Below are 17,138 nucleotides of genomic sequence, written 5' to 3'. Positions count from 1 at the left end.
GGGGGGGGGGGGGGGGGGGTGGGCATGGGATTCTAATTCCATGAAAATGAGGGAATCCAACTAAACGAAAGAATTTAGTTGCGTTCGGAATTAGGTGGGAATTAAATGGAATATAATTTAAATTCCTTCCAACCAAACGCCCTGTAAATGCCCTACATTTCCCAATATCTCGTGTCTCTATTCTTATTTCAATATATACTATCTAACCACAACACAAGACAATTAATGCCCTCACGCGTAGTTCAATTGGTTCTTGAGTGGCATATTGTTAGTAAAGATACAACATACAAGATCGTATCTTGATAGCCGCAGTGTAAGAGTTGGACTTTATGTAATCCTCTCCTAGTGGACACTAGACACTGATTTTTTTTTTTTATTTACCACTTCTACAAATTCTGTGGTGCCCCTAAAGTGAAGAATTTCACTTTTTATGAACACACACAAGATAATTAATTGGGATATTATTGATCCTCCATGATTTACCACGTCCACAAATCCTGTGGGGTTCAAGGTGAAGGATTCACCTTTTATGGACAGACACAAGCTAAGACAAATTAATTGTAGCATTATTGGTCCTTCCTAATTTACCACCTTCACAAATCTTGTGAGATCCCAGGGCAAAAGATTTCACCATTTATGTACAGACACAAGACAGTTAATTGTCACTAATCACTACAACTAAATTTTGCAGGACATGGATAAGGAAAGGTGGGTGCTGAGATTTCTATCAACAAGCAATGAGATTGGGTATTGGCCAATGTCCTTGTTTACACACCTCAACAAGGGTCCAGCAACGATGTTAGAGTTTGGTGGTTCTGTTAGGAACAAGAAGACCAATGGAGTTCACACAGGAACTCAAATGGGGAGTGGGCATTTCGCAGAAGAGGGTTTCGGAAAGGCAGCTCACATTAGTAATATAAAAATGGCTGATGATAGTAATTTTGGCGTCCCCTATAGCGCTGGACTTCTTCAAACTTCTGCTAAATCTTCCAATTGCTATAATGTCAAGTTTACAGCCAATGACAAGAGCTGGGGCAGTTATATATACTATGGAGGGCCAGGGAAAAATGACAATTGTCCCTAAAGGGGAAAGAAAATTTGCAATTTATATTTAATTTACTAAGTACCCTATAATAAGATCTTATATATATGCATAAATAAAATTTGATTATATTAGTGTTGAAATTTGTCATGCAAGTTAATTCCAGCAATGGTCCCCCGACTATGTTGATTTTCTAAAATTGGTCATTGTCTTTTAATTTGGACGAAAAAGACACTTGACTATTAATTTTGTTCCGGCGTTGGTCCTTCCGTTTGTGACCAGTTAGTGAGGTGTTATGTTTGGGGTAAATGAGTCATTTCATTTTATTGCCTTTCTTCTTCCACATTTTCACGTGAGAGAGGATAACAGATCCAGCAACCATACCTGTCGTTGACGTCCAACAACTACACCGTCTGTCGTCTTCACCATCACGTCCAGCTTCACTTCGTGACAAGCGAGACCAACGGTTACTCTGGTTCTCGCGGTGAGGTACGGTGTGCGAGATCAACCGGCGGTGAAGTTTTATCCCCCTCCCTCTCTCTCTGACGATGCAGACCTTCCTCCCACCGATGAACTGGCAACGATGTGATGATATTTGTAATCTGGTGGAACAGTAGATCAATGACCTCCAGCAGCAAAGTAACGGAGACTCCTCCGTATGACGGCATCATCAACCGAAGAAGAAGCCGGTGATGATGGCTGGACGAAGGCGAAAGCCTAATCGATCTGCGACCTCTTTCCCCGGCGAACCAACGACCAGCACCTTCGCCTTCTTCCCTTCCTTCTCCTTCCCCCGCCGGCGAAACAGCCCAGATGGTGACGACGATGCAGCTGCGAGATCAACCGGTGGCGTGGTCGTGGATGGTGGCGAGAAGTTGTAGCAGTTCACAAAAGAGAGATGAAGAGTTTTTGTTTTTTTTTTTTTGTTTTTTTTTTTAAGAGAAAGTAACAGAGTTCCATTAATACCAGGTATAGAGAACAAATTTCAACAATCAAGCTTCTTAATACATTCCACACAACATTGCAACCGAAAGATGGAGTTCTAACAGATATAAGAGGACATAGAGACATAACTATATAAGATGTAGAGAGTTTTTTGTGAGATAAAGGAAACACAGGCTAAGATGCCATTACAAGTAAACATTAGACCATAAAGCAGAAACCACTTCTCTACCAAGCATTCTGATCTCCTTTTAAGGACCTCTGTTTTAAGCTGGAACAAATTATTATACCACCATCCCATTCACCAACACCCAAAAGGATCAGAAGTGAAAATTAAAGACAAATAATACAGTTCCATATAATTGAATGGACCTCTTACTCGCACAAGACACATCTCCAATTCTCCATAAGTGCATCAGTTATCATCATGACAGTTCCTGCTCCTCTTCTCAGACCGCTTCTTATCCCTACCAACTCGTAAATCATCTGAACTGTAAGCATCGTTAGATGATGGGTGGCTGCATGACAAAAGGAGAAATGAAAGAAAATAAAAAAAAAGATGAGGGAATCACATGAAAATGGGGAAGAAGGTAGCAGACTAAAAAGACTATTTTACCCCAATACATAACGTCAAGTTAACTGATTGTTGACGGAAGGACCAATGCCAGAACAAAATCAATAGTCAAGTGTCTTTTTCGTCCAAATTAAAAGACAAGGACCAATTTTGGAAAATCAACATAGTCGGGAGACCATTGCTGGAATTAACTCTGTTCAAAATTATAAAGCACTTTTAGTCAATCCACATTGACTACTAATGAAAATATGTACCAAATGGGGATAACTTCAACCAAGTTAAGAGTACTTCATAACCACAAGACTCTAAGTTTTACTCCCGACCTGTAGGAGCGATCTATTGGTATTTTTAGTTTGAGTCAGTCGACTATGAGTAAATTAGGCAGGATTTACCTTATGCACACTCTTAGGTAATGGTTACAGGTTTGGCTCGTCATCCAAAAAACAAATGTACTGAAATATAAAAATTGAGTCAAACTGTCACAGAAAATTATTTATAGATTTTAATGATGCTAACAGAATGTACTAAGGTTATACGAGCCCAAATTTTCAATACTTGTAAGTAATTCGCTTAGACTTAAGAATATCAGTGACTCCGTGTGCGCTTTGAACATCTTCTTCTACTGGATAATATCTCACCGGTAGGAAGCAGAGTCGAAAGGAAGAAGGACCGGAAGGAAGATTAGTCGAAAGAAGTGATCGGAAGGAATTACACCACCTGCTATTCCGCTGAGGCCACTATCATCACTTCAGATTGAATAGAATTTGGGCATAAGAATCCATACTTGTTTTTGTTTGCCAAATCAATACGATGATAAAGAAATCTATTGAAATTCAAAAGAAACACCAATAAGTTGAATGTAATAGATCATATAACTATAAAAACTTTACGCAATTAGATATCTCAAAAAATAAAAACTTACATAATAAACAATTGAATGCATGAGATATATATCGTCTCCATACATAAAGAAGCGTGCATCTCCTCCTTGAATATATAAACCTAATATCTCATTTTGTCTGTGATCTCATAACTCATATGAACCAAAACACTCTCCTATATATGACTTGCAATTTTATATGCTTTCATGCAATCATTGCTCAAAATATTTCGATCACATTTAAGCAATGGAGACTGTTCCACAATGGCTTCATGTGTTGCTTTACACTTTAACCTAGTTCATTTTAAACTAAAGTTAAATATGTTTCTGAAGTATATATATGAACTGATAAATATATATATATATATATATATATATATATATATATATATATATATATATATATATATATTACATACCTCATTTTGACTTAACAATTGTATTGACTTCTTTGGCCAAGCAATATATTGATCAAGTGCTCCACCTATATTTGATGCCTCCTCAGTGGGGAACGGTACCTTTGTTTGTGGTTCAATGGCCTCTTCTAGGACTACTTTTACTTGATCATGTGGTAATGGTATGCCATGAAGTGTATGACCCATGCCAAAAACCTTGCCCATTGCCACCTTACGTCGAATAGGATTCTCCAAGTACAAAACACATGGTACTCCTACCTATAGTTATATTCATTATAAACAAGTTAGATAAACTAAATTTTATAATAATGTTACCAAAAGAAAACAAAAGGATAAATAAATAATAACTAACACATACCATTGGTATATTCTCAAGAGGGTCTGGGGAACTAGCTTCATCACTATGAAGGTCTGGTGAAGGCTCCGGAACACATAAATTGTTCTTTTGGTCTAAGTATGCAGGAAGTTGTTGAAACTTTGCAGTAGCTTCAGCCATTGTATTATAGAAAATTTGTTTCAACTCTGCAGTATTTTCAGCTACTCTTTTGCATATGGCAGCAGTATTTTCAGCTACTCTTTTGGATATGGCAGCAGAAATCATGTGTTGAGCAGTTTCCATAGTTACATATCCTTCGCAAAGAGGTGTAGACCCAAAGAAATCTCTTATTCCATCTTCTCTTCCCACACCCCTAACACAACCCGAGTGCTCTTTCTTTTCAAGTGCTAGTATATCCATCCTTCCTGATTCAATGAATTCTCCTTGAGGACATTGTTGCTCAAAAGAATCCTATTACATGGAAAAAGTAAATAAAAATTATATATATTAACTTTTCAATCAATAAAACATATCATAAATAATATGAATATATACTTACAATTTTTTTTGCAATCAATTTACTCTCTTCTGTGATAAATGCCTTTGTTTTATCCACTCTAGCTCTCTTCCACATCCCGTGTCTGCATAGGGGAGATGGAGGATTAACTACAATCAATGGGTCAGACATCAAAACTTCCTGTCTTTCCTTTAGCTTCTCATCCATCATTTTCACCTTTGTTTTATCCAATCGATGCTTGCACACATTATTTGATTGTGTCATGAGCTTGTTTCCTTACCGTCTATACAAAAAAACATAATACTTAATAGTCATAGATAATGAATAAAAATAATAAACATAGCAAATTGTACACATTCATCTTATCACCTGAAACTTTGGATCTTTGTGAGCTGCAACAAATTTATCCCATGTATCTTGATCAATGTAACTATACTCATCACATGGATTCTTATTTTGTTTATCACCATATATAAATGTAGAACTCAATGATGTTTTAAAGTCCCTCCATCGTACTCCAGCATAACTCAACCACCGTTTCCTCATGGCAGGTGTGTTGGGAATATCAAATATAGTCTAAAAAATATGCAAACACAAATATTAGTAAATAAGTAAATTTTTATAATAATAATATATTAAAAATAGTTTATAAGTAAATAAATGTACCAAAAGATCATGCCAAATCATCTCCAATGTTTGTGGCGGAACTTCTTTCCAACTCCTAAACAATATACTCACTTTGCTACAAGCTAAACGACGAATATAAGACAAAAAAAATTTTCTTTGAACCCCAATTGGGTTGTTGCCCTTAAACTCAACAACCTTCTTGCCATTTTCAGAAGAGCGAGTTAAGATCCACTTCTTCATCGAGGTGACACCTCTCGTTTTACCTCTATCATTCTTATTATCATCAGTATCATAAGTAGCGGAATGAAAAGAAAAATCACTTGGAGGATCCATGAACCTGTTTCAAAAATAACAAAATATAAGCATTCAATATGATAACATAAAATATAAAAACCAAGACATGCATTCAAAGTCTAAAGAATTACAAGTAATATATGTTCTCATAGCCCTACATTGTGATCATTTTGTGCAGTATAAGGCTGAAATGGTTTATGGAGAGCAAAGTTCTGAATTGGATAGAAAAGAAGAATAAGAGTGATTTTAAGAAGTATAAGGTTGAAACGGGTTGTGGAGAGCAAAGGTCTGAATTGGATAGGTACCTTAATGAAGAACTTGATAAGGATGAAGATGATGATGACTTTTTTTTTTTTAACAAAAACTAAATTCATTGAATGAGCGAGCAAGTGGCTTATAGCAACCCAAACACCTATTTAAGCTAATCAAGGCTATAAAAGGCTAAGTACCACAAACATGAGTTTTAAAACCTTAAAGCTAAAGTCTCCCTTCCAAAATCCTCATTGACAACCTTCATGCAACTTCAAGTTTCTTGCCCCACACCAAAGAGTGGGACCGATGCCCAAGTGATATCATAGCATTAATCCCCATGCTACCCAAGATGATGATGACTTTGATATTCTTGCTTGGCGGAAGAAGAATAGCGTTTCCCATCTTATCTACCATGGCTCGTGATATATTAGCTATGTCCATATCAACTGTTGCTTTCGAATTAGCTTTTAGTACAAGTGGATGTGTCCTTGATGCTTATAGGAGTTCTTTAACTCCTAAAATAGTGCAAGCACTCATTTGTACTCAATATTGGATAAGACAAGGAACACGAGAGGATGAAATGGAGAATGAAATTGCTGAATTGGATAAGTTTGGCCTAGGTATGTTTTACTTTTTATTTGTATTTATTTTGTAGTTTATAATATTTTATGTTTTATTACGTTTTGATTCTATGTCAAAATATATTAACCTTTTTGTGATGTGTTTTTTAGATATGTCAAAGCTTAGTTTGGATGGTGTGATTGACTCATAAGATGTCAAAAATCAAAATCAATTGAAGAATTGGGTAAACTATAATTTAGTTTTGTACATTGATAGTGTATTACTGACTTATTATATTAGTGTTGTTAATTGGGCATAGTCATTTTTACTAGTGTTATTACTTTTGTTTTGTTTTACAGATTAGCAGTGAGGTAGTGCAGCTGTGCAAGACTGAAGAGCGAAGGCTATGAAGCTCATTTGGAGCATATTTTAATCATGGACTATTAAAAATTTGTTTTAAGATTGTGTTTGAACTTTGTTTTAAGACTGTTTGAACTTTGGGCATTTGATAAAACTGTTTGAACGTTGGGCATTTGATTTGGACTGTGTTTGAACTTTGAAGTGTGGACATTGAAACTTTGGACATTTGATTTTGAAATTTCTATGTGGCTTTATTGTAATAACTAGGAATGTGTTTTTAGTGTTTAAATTTTTGAATTTAGACTAATTTTTTTAGAAATTACAGCCCGATAGTTAATTAAGTTCAGTTAAAAACAACTGATCTTAACCGACTGGAAATTTCGGTTTTCGGTCGGTTCGGTTATGAGAAGTACCTCGGTTATGTGGAGGTCAATATTTTTTCGGTTATTAACCAAAACCAACCGATGCTCACCCCTAGCTATAGCAATAAAGATAAGCTTATCTTGGAATGCCCAAGTGAAATGAGCAATGATAGTAGAGGATGAGACAGGTTTACTTCCATCAATAAAGTAGTCAAGATTATAGCCAATAAGAATGGCTTTAGGCTGAATTTTCCATGTGAGGTAGTTGGAGGATGTGAGTTTTTGAGTGTTATGAAATGTAACCACAATTAGTGGTTGTGCAGGTTCAAGAGTATTAGGAATGGTATTGAAGCCCTCAACACTAGGCAGGACTCAGGAGATTAATCAGATTGGGGGGATATTAGGTTCATTATTAGCATCACAGGTGGGAGGATTAGTGGGAGTTGTATCATTAGCAGCCATGGAAACACTAGCCATAAGAATAAAGAGAGACGAGAAGCAAGGAACTTTAAAAAAAAAAATTATGGTTTAGATCAAAAAGCTTTGCTACAATGTGAAGGAGATGAGAACTGACGATAATTGCATTACGCAAATAAGATATTGGAAAATTTGTAATTTATGTCCCTCAATTATAAGTCAATTATAAATGTCACCCCTCAATTCTAAGTAGTATAAATGTTGCCCCTGAATTGTCAAAATGTGGTCATATATTGCCCCTACTAACTACTAAGGGGCATAAATTACAAGATATGGCCATATTTTGACAATTCAGAAGCAAATTAAACCACTTAAAATTGAGTGGTGACTGGTGACATTTATAATTGGTCTATACCTTAGGGGCATAAATTACAATTTTCCCTAAGATATTTATAGTACAAGAGTGAAGCTAAGAACAAACTAAAAACTCAATCAAACAAACAGCAACAAATACATAGTAGTTACAAGAGATTATACATAGCCATTACTACATTATGTGTTATCAGCTTACAGCTTAGACATTATTCTATTCAACTGAGCAGCAACACCAAAATCACCTACTCACATTGTGGATCAATTATTACATATTTCATGGTTTGGCATGACATCACATAATAGTATTGTTTTGGCGAGTGACTTTTGGGAAGATAAGCTAATCACAAATTAAATTGGAACGCCGACAAAGTAATGAAATTAAGGATTCATACAAAGTTCTACAAAAAACGATTGGACAGAAGCAAGAGTTCCAAGACTATTTGGAATTTAGGAGACACACTAAAAGCATAAAGGCACTCACCTAACTTAACCTCACCTTGACCAGACAGCAAAATGTTCCCGCCTTTAATGTCTATATGAACTTTAAATATTGAATGCAAATAGGATAACCCCTGCATTGAGCATAAAACAACTCAGATGAAACTCAGGATACAACAAATTGTTTAAGCTTCAATCATGAAAGAATTCCATTTTGTTCCGACATTACAAGTTGAAAAGATTTCTAACAAATTTTGTATTCCAAGTTTACAGAATAAATTAAGCTTCAACTAGCAAAGTTGGAAGTTCCAATGATAATGACATGTCTTCATATGGCTTATTTACTTCCTCTTCCTAAATGTTTCTCCACATATTTTCCTAGACAAGACTATCCAAGATTTTTTGACTTAGGGGGAAGGCATCGGAACTATTCGGAAGAAAAAATGACTTATGACACTCAATGCCATTTTTATGTTCTAGTGCCTAAGGTTGGAGTGGAATAGGAGAGTTTTTTAGGGGAATATGGAATTGTGTATTTTCAAGAATCACGTTTAAAAGAATTTAACCATCGGTGTTAATTTGCTAGCTTTTTGATAGATTGATATTAGTACATTAAGCTTGCATTCTCAAATAGAATGGTTGCTGATTTGCTTAGGATTGACACACAGACAATCCCTTGGTGGCGTTGGTGCCCTTCTAATAGAAGCTTTTGATAAAGTGTTATATATACATATATATACACACACACAGAGGGGGGGGGGGGGCACTCATTACCTTTACGAACTAAGGGAAAACGGTCACTCTCACGTTAGTAATAAGATACTCTGCATGCTGGAAATACTTGGTGTATAGTTAAAAGCCTCTTAGGGTTCATCCCTGCGTTGTAGAGATTTAGAGCATTACTTGGCTTCATATAAGTGTGGGACTGATGTACAATCCAGAGATACGATGGCTCACATTGTCCAACTTAGTTTTTAGTTTTTACACACTAATGTTCAATTCAAGCTTACCTTCAAGCCTCTCTGCAAATGTATGCTATTTGGTACTCCCCAAGTGGCTAGTGAGTGACATTCATTAAATCTGCTACACTTCCACCCCAACAATATCCCATCACAATCTGTCAGCAAGTAAAATAAAAATGTTACTAAAATCTCAGTCAAACAAAAATGCATAATTTTGGTTCTGATCATAATACTATGATAAAATAAATATTTTATATTTGAGCAAGCCGGTTGGAGAATATGTTAAGATTTTAGGTAAATGCCATAATTCACACCCAAAGGTACTCTTCTCCAGTACTCCTTGGTAGCTCCCAAGGTAATGAACAACATTTGGATGACTAAACTGCTGCAACATCTCAATTTCACCACGAATTTCTTCATAGCCTTCCTCCTTAATGCGTTTCATATTTCAAAAAAATTATGCTTTAATCAATTAAAGTATCAATTGTGCTTCCAATTGCATAAATCCAGTTTGAATCAGGCTATAAAGCTAAGAGTGATAAGCAAGAAATCAAATTTATGGAGCAATTCGTACTTAGTAGATGGATGATGGATCCTCCTTTAGTGACACTCTCTGGAATCGAGCTCGACGAGACCTTCCTCCCTTGAGGTCTTAATTCCTCCTCCGCCAACCCAATTACTTCCGCTTTTATCTGCCTCACAGCCTACATAGTCGCCACAGCGCTACTCATAACTCCATAGTCGAAACTGTTTCTCGTCCTCACCACTGTAGCACTGTCCCCCATCAAACTCCCTCTAGCGTCTAGGGTTGTTTACTCTTTTTGAAAATATTTAGAGTTAATTCAATTTTTTGTCTCAGATTTATAGGTGTAGTTTATTTTTAGTCTTTTTTATTAAAATATTCTCATTTGATCTTTGTGGGAGGAATTCCGGGAGAATTCGGGTTCAATTCTCACAAGTGACGATTCCCCCTGGGCCAGTTCCTGTGCCTCTCGGAGCGAACGTGAGTGGATCCCGGACCCTTAAACGGACAGAGAGAAAGACCCTGTAAATTTATCAAAAAAAAAAATTGTGACATGTTATTTTTTTGTCATCTGTCAACAAAACCATTGAAATGTCGTTAAATATAATGACATTTCGGTCTTTTTTTATACAAAGTAACTTGATCTGTTTTTTTTTTTTATGTTTATTTTTTTGAAAAAAAATTACTCTGTATAATTGAATACTGAAATGTCCTTGTATTTACCGACATTAAACTGTTTTGATAAAAGTGGATTGTTACATATAAATCTAAGACCAAAAATGAAATTAACTCAAATATTTATATGTGTTTCATTTTTTAGTTTTCATTTTTCTAATTCAATCTTTACCTAAAACAAAATTCAATACATTGATTTTTTTTAATACTATTGGGATCAAACCTGTGACCTCTCATTTAAGAGCACCACAGCTATGTCACTTGACCACAAAGCCTTTAGGTAAATAAATTATATCTACCAATTATTATTTAGTGTAATTGTATTGAACATTGAGGAAGTATAACACCGATATTACTTTATAAAGAATCATTAGATATTTTTTAAAAATTATATCTATTTTAATCATTTTAAAGAGTTTTTTTTTTCTAAAATAGTTCTTTGACTATTGCTCATTCTCAATTTTACATTTTGACTTTCAATTACACCAAATTTGGTCTCTCGACTTTCAAAAACTCAACCAATTTAGTCATTCGTTACATATTCCGTCTAATCAGTGTTAAAATGAAGGGTATTTTCTTCCATTTACCTATTTTATGCCTAATATCAATGAGAAATAGTCGAGGGATCATTTTGAGAATAATCGATGGACCACTTTGGGAAGACTCTTTTATTTCTTTCATTTTTTTTTTATTTTCATTTTTTAGACTCTATCAAATTAGAATTTCTATACATTTTTTTTTTTACAAATATAAATAGTTAAAATCGTACAATCCAACCTCAACATTTTAGACTTTCTCTACAAACTTTTTCCCTTAGTCTAAAGTCTAAACATACAACCTCAAGGTAAGTATAATTTATTTTGTGCCAATAATATTATACCTTAAGTATAAACATATGTATATAGATTATCATAAAAATTACACGGAAGAAGGTGATCAAAATTACCATAAATAATTATTAGGCAATAATATTAATGATAGTTATTAATTATCAGTGTTGCAAAAATTCCGCTTAGGCGCCGATTAGAATAATTCTTAGTCACATCCAGTCACATCAGTAGTACTAAAAATATTACTTTGGTCACAGTACAAAAGATTTTATAATTGACTTAAAAATTAACTATTAATTTATTGTTGAATACAAATTGGCAATTATTAAACATTATTTATAAAAATTATTGTGTTCCGTGTAATATACTAAAATTATTAGGTAAGATTTTTATAATTAAGGTATAATTTAATTAAATCAAAATTATTAAAAATAATGTGTCTATAGTACAAAATAAATTATAATTGCCTTAATAATTAATAATTAATTATTAATAAAACATTAAGGAGAGAAAAACATATAAAGATGTCATACAATATCTAAAATAATGCAAATTAATATAAAATTTAATGATTACTTCGAAATCAAATACATGAAATATTGCAAGAAACATTGACGAGATTTACTTTTCGGCTCAGTCGAGAAGTTTACTAGAAAAACTTACCTTTTAGTCCAACATTTTCCCTACATTTTGTACTCTTTGAGTGCCTAAGCTCGAAATAAAATAATATTATTTTTAATGATAAAAATAATATTTAATGTGATACATATTGATTGATTGTCTATGAACATAAAAGATAAAATAAAAAGTATATGAGTATTTATGAAATTTACGGAACTTATTGTAAAACTTGATAGGAGTAGTTTGTATGTTTAGATAGAGGATCAAAATCTGTAAAGAAAGTTAAAAATTTTGAGGTTGGATTGTGAGATTTTAACTATTTATATTTGTGAGAAAAAATCTACAAAAATTCTAATTTGATAGTCTATTGGAATGAGAGAGGCTCTGGTTAAAGGATACAGACCTAGGTGAAGTTGACGTGGAAACAGACTCCCAACTAGTTTTTAAAGCAATATCTGGTCACGACTTTACTTCTGCTTTTGGTTTAATAATAGGGGATATTAAAGAATTAGCATCTCAGATTAATGATGTTGATTTTGCTTTGCTAAGCGATCTGCGAATCGCGCCACCCATACTGTTGCTCTGGAGGCCGTTTCTGAGTCAGATTGCGGGGAGTGGTTTGATACTCCTCATATTTTCCTTGAAGATTGTATTCTTGATGATTTAATGAATTAATCATTTATTCTCAAAAAATAAAAATAAACAAAAATGAAATAAATAAAAGAGTTTTTCCCAAAATGGTCACTTGACTATTCTCAAAATGGTCCTTCAACTATTTCTCAAAGTTTATTAGGCTAACAATAGGTAAATAGATGAAAATGTCTTCCATTTTAACACTTGATTAGACAAAATATGTAATGAAAGACTAAATTGGATGAGTTTTTGAAAGTCGATGGATCACATTTGGTACAATTGAAAGTCGAAATGTAAAATTGAGAATGCGCAATAGTCGAGGGATATTTTGGAAAAAAAAAACTCCATTTTAAATTATTAGTACATAATTTGATTATAAAATAAAATGCACATAGCTTATTACAATCATCCCATATAAATTTGGGATGTCTTTTCGGACCTCATTCATCACATGTTGAGAGTTGAGGCTTTTTTTGTTTTTTTTGCTGGTAGTTGAGACATGTCTAATTCTAGTATAGATCCATCATCCATTTACACCACCACTCCCACTTCTACGGCAAATTATTGGTTGCACCGTGGTCCCAGCACGATCCAAAACGACATTGTTGTATTTTATGTGTTAGAATAATGTATTTTATACGGCAAATTATTGATTGCACCGTGGTCCCAGCACGATCCAAAACGACATTGTTGTATTTTATGTGTTAGAATAATGTATTTTATATGTTAAAATAATAAAATTTCTAGGGTAAGATAATCCAATAATGTACTTTATGTGTTATAATAATGTACATTATACTTTAGAATAATGTACATTATATTTAGAATAATGTATATTATGAATTATAAAAAATTATTTTACGGTGGGTAGTCGCGTGAATTTTTTTTTACATGAAACGACGTCGTTATTGGACCGTGGTCTTTTACAATTATGTGGACCACAGTCCACACAATAACTACTGCACTCCTACTAGGTATTTCCATGTATCCCTCCCATAATTTGCAAATAATTAGTCAATTGCATAATGCATCCGTATAAATTTATGCATTGCTCAACAAGCAAAAAGACAAAACCAAGCATATAAATCATGCTCTAACGGCATTACTGTATTATTTCAAAGAGTCACGCTTGTGTTAAACCGTCCCTTAATCTTAATGTGTGAGATGAGTCAAATTTATGATAGTTGTTTATTACTTATGATAGAAATCATAATACTTATTACATACAATTTAATACAAAATTGAAATAAATAAATTGTTACTTATAATGGATATTATAATATTTATATGTAAAAATTGTGATACTATTTAGGATAAAGTGATTGTTACTAATGATAAATATTGTAATACTTGTATTTAAAAGTGTACGTAATAATTACTCACCTAATCATCTACAACCCAACACATCTCATACACAAGGATCCGTGAGACGTCTCACACATGTTTTTGTCTATTTCAAAAGCAATTATAAATAAGAAGAGGTTGAAGAATAAAACAATACTAACGAAGAACCAAATACTCTCTCTGTCCATTTTACCTGTCCTATTTACTATTCATTGGTCAAACCAACTATTTCTTCTTTGCTTATTTTATTTAGTAATTTTTTATTATTTTTAAATTTAATTTTTTGTGTTTAATAGTACTTTTAATGTAGTTTCTAAATATATAAATTTTATATATTAATGTTAAACTTAATATTATGAAAAATTGGATTAAAAATTACTTCAGTCAAGCCTCGTTAAACGAACCAGACAACCATTTTGGGACGGAGGTAATAATACATTATACACAGACTTGGTTTTTTTTTGTTCACATGCTATATGTGTGTGTACATATATACATACAAAAAAATTGGAGGAAACAAAACATGTAAATAGATACAAACATACATATGTATATAGGGTGATGTTCCAATGAAAATCCCTCCCCTTGTGAGAACATGTGAATTTGTACATGAATGCACACAATCTACCATAAAGTAGTGTGTGCATCATTATAATAGATTGTGTACATTCATGTTGGTTTTCACGTTCTCACCTAAGGGTGGTTCTCATTTGATATATATATATATATATATATATATATATATATATATATATATATATATTTATATATATATATAGCAAATTGCCATTTTGGTCCACTGACTATAGGGGTATTGTTAATTGTCATCCACGACTTTCAAAAGTGTTAATTGCATACCATGACTTTTCAATTTGTATCAATTTTGGTCACTCCGGCCAAATTGCCAGCCAAATTTCGCCGGAAAATTTTAAAAGTTAAAATAATAAGGGCATTTTAGTCATTTCACCTTTTTTTTTCTTCTTCCCTTGGCATTCTTCTTCTTCTCCGGCGAGTTCTTCTTCCTCTCCGGCGAAGCGATGCAAACCTAGGCTAAAAGAAGCAGCGGTTCTGCAGCAAGGGATTGAGGCATTGACAGCCCATGATGGGGAAGAAATCTAGAGTTGTAGCAGTAGGGAAGAAAGGATAAATGTTGGGAAAATGACCGGCGGCAAGAAGTGGGTGTCGCCGGCGAGGCGTATAATGAGAAAATGAAGAATGGGAGAGGTGCCTTTTGTTGTGTTGGGTTGCGGAGTGAGTGAGAGATTGGCGGAGGGAGCAAGTAAAAATCACATATTTTGCATCATGGGTTCATAGTCTGCAGAGGAGAGATGGGCGGGGAAAGCGAAGCTAGTGTCTAGTGGTTTGCTTCTTTCTACCCTAACACAAAAGTGGTGGCTCTTTAATGTGCCAAATTTTACAGCCCATTCTTTTAGTAGCTTAGGTTTGCATAGCTTGGCCGGAGAAGAGAAGAATTCGCCAGAGAAAAAGAAGAATTCGCCGGAGAAGAAGAAAAGAATTGTGAAATGACTAAAATACCCTTGTTATTTTAACTTTTAAAATTTTCCGGCGAAAGTTGGCCAGCAATTTGGCCGGAGTGACCAAAATTGATACAAATTAAAAAGTCATGGTATGCAATTAACACTTTTGAAAGTCGTGGATGACAATTAACAATACCCATATAGTCAGTGAACCAAAATGGCAATTTGCTCTATATATATATATATATATATATATGTTTTTTTGGGACCGAGTTTATCATAAATCGTATACGAAAGTACAATGCGGGAGTAAAAAAATAGTAGTTATATCGCTCCGGGTACTAGACCAAAATTGTATGTACAAACCCCGAGATAACGATCTAAATAATAAATATAATGAAGATTATAACTCTAATAGGGGACTAGGAATAATTAAGAATGATATTGTAACTAATGGAGTCGAACCCTGGTGTTCCTATTAGAAGTTAAGACCAGTGACCCTCTAGATGCTCGACAAATGTACGACTTTATCTTGCCTTCATTCTTGGTCATACATGTGTCCCTCCACTACTTGGATACTAGCGATCTTCACAAAGGTAAGCATGGTATCCTGCCTTTTAGAACTTGAAATTTGAGTAACTTGGGTGGTTGGTGCTTTATGTTGCCATACTGAAGGTCCTAGATTTGATACCCATTAACAACAATTCTTTAATATTTTACTCCATCCCTCAATTTGTCAATCCATGTGTATGGTGTTGGTGTGCCCCCAACTCCATTAGCCTCGCCTGTGGAGTGCTGACGGTTCGACTGGTTCGATTATGCTCCACTGATTTTTTTGGGTTACCATGCTTCTTCATCCCTCTTTCCCTTGGGCTACCATGACACTTATCTTCCTATTCCAACAAGACTTGGCTCAACTAGAGCTGTCAATACGGGCTAGCGGGGCGGGGCGCAGGCCTAAACGGGGCGGGCCAAAAAAGCCCGCTCCTTGGCGGGCCTGAATTTTCCAAGCCCGGACCGCCCCGCCGTAAGCCCGCGGGCCCCCGCCAGTGTTTTTTTTTTAATCAATTCCAAAATATTACGTTGTAGATTATTAGATTATTTAGTATATTTATATTGATTTAGATTATATATTTTACCAAACAAAAAAGATTTAGATTATATATTATATATGTACGTACTACACTATAGATCATACTATAACTATATATATGTACTACACAGTGGAGCTATTTTGATATATTATTATATATATTATATATATTATATCTTATATATATAGAGTACTACACTACAGATTATAATATTATATATATATATATATATATATATATAAAATATTATTAGTACTACAGTACACAGCTCCACTAGGACCACTACTATGGTACTTTTGTGGGTAGCTCGTCGGCCCGCCGGGCCCGCCATTTAGCGGGCTTGTATTTTCGAAACCCGCCCCCTACCTAAGTAGGCGGCGTGGCGCGGCGGGCTAAGCCCGTTTTGACGGCTCTAGGCTCAACCTTCTTTCTTCACCACCTCCTTAGGCCAAAACGTTCCCACTGAAGGGATTCGAATTTATCAAAAAATAATCCCTAAAACAAAATTGGTACAAAACCAAAAGAACAGAAATCGAAATTCAAGTTGTGTGTACCACACATTCTCCATAAAATCGATTCACTACCTCCCGATGGTGCTATGACCG

The 17,138-nt window shown here is 34.4% G+C and overlaps 2 protein-coding genes across 12 annotated transcripts in view; one reads left to right on the top strand and one right to left on the bottom strand.

The window, feature by feature from the left end:
• Positions 1–1,084, top strand: part of LOC116023557 — a 6,916-nt gene extending 5,832 nt beyond the window's left edge. Inside the window, exon 7 of the mRNA XM_031264559.1 lies at positions 692–1,084. Coding sequence (XP_031120419.1) covers positions 692–1,084 — 393 coding nt within the window. The remainder of the gene's footprint in view (positions 1–691) is intronic.
• A 941-nt stretch (positions 1,085–2,025) lies between these two features.
• Positions 2,026–10,127, bottom strand: LOC116023060. Of its 11 annotated transcripts, XR_004099353.1 has the most exons (15): positions 9,910–10,127; positions 9,384–9,490; positions 9,148–9,249; positions 8,417–8,507; positions 5,354–5,651; positions 5,057–5,263; positions 4,904–4,970; positions 4,730–4,811; positions 4,213–4,641; positions 3,858–4,112; positions 3,481–3,732; positions 3,197–3,381; positions 2,951–3,010; positions 2,601–2,751; positions 2,026–2,502 (listed from the first exon to the last, which is right to left on the bottom strand). XR_004099353.1 is itself a non-coding variant. In XM_031264016.1 (10 exons), exons 7-10 carry the CDS (start codon positions 4,949–4,951, stop codon positions 3,361–3,363), a joined length of 927 nt encoding a protein of 308 aa, XP_031119876.1. In that variant the 5' UTR covers positions 4,952–4,970; positions 5,057–5,263; positions 5,354–5,651; positions 8,417–8,507; positions 9,148–9,249; positions 9,384–9,490; positions 9,910–10,127; the 3' UTR covers positions 3,025–3,360. The 11 variants fall into 11 exon arrangements, 1 of the variants encoding a protein (XP_031119876.1); XR_004099346.1 differs by lacking the exon at positions 3,481–3,732 and adding an exon at positions 9,650–9,765 and having other exon boundaries at positions 4,730–4,970; XR_004099352.1 differs by having other exon boundaries at positions 4,730–4,970.
• Between the last annotated feature and the right edge of the window lie 7,011 nt (positions 10,128–17,138).

Source organism: Ipomoea triloba, chromosome 6, assembly GCF_003576645.1.
Source record: "Ipomoea triloba cultivar NCNSP0323 chromosome 6, ASM357664v1".
NCBI classification, from domain to species: Eukaryota; Viridiplantae; Streptophyta; class Magnoliopsida; order Solanales; family Convolvulaceae; genus Ipomoea; species Ipomoea triloba.
The sequence above is the reverse complement of the archived record's forward strand: the minus strand, read 5'-3'. Positions and strand labels throughout refer to the sequence as shown.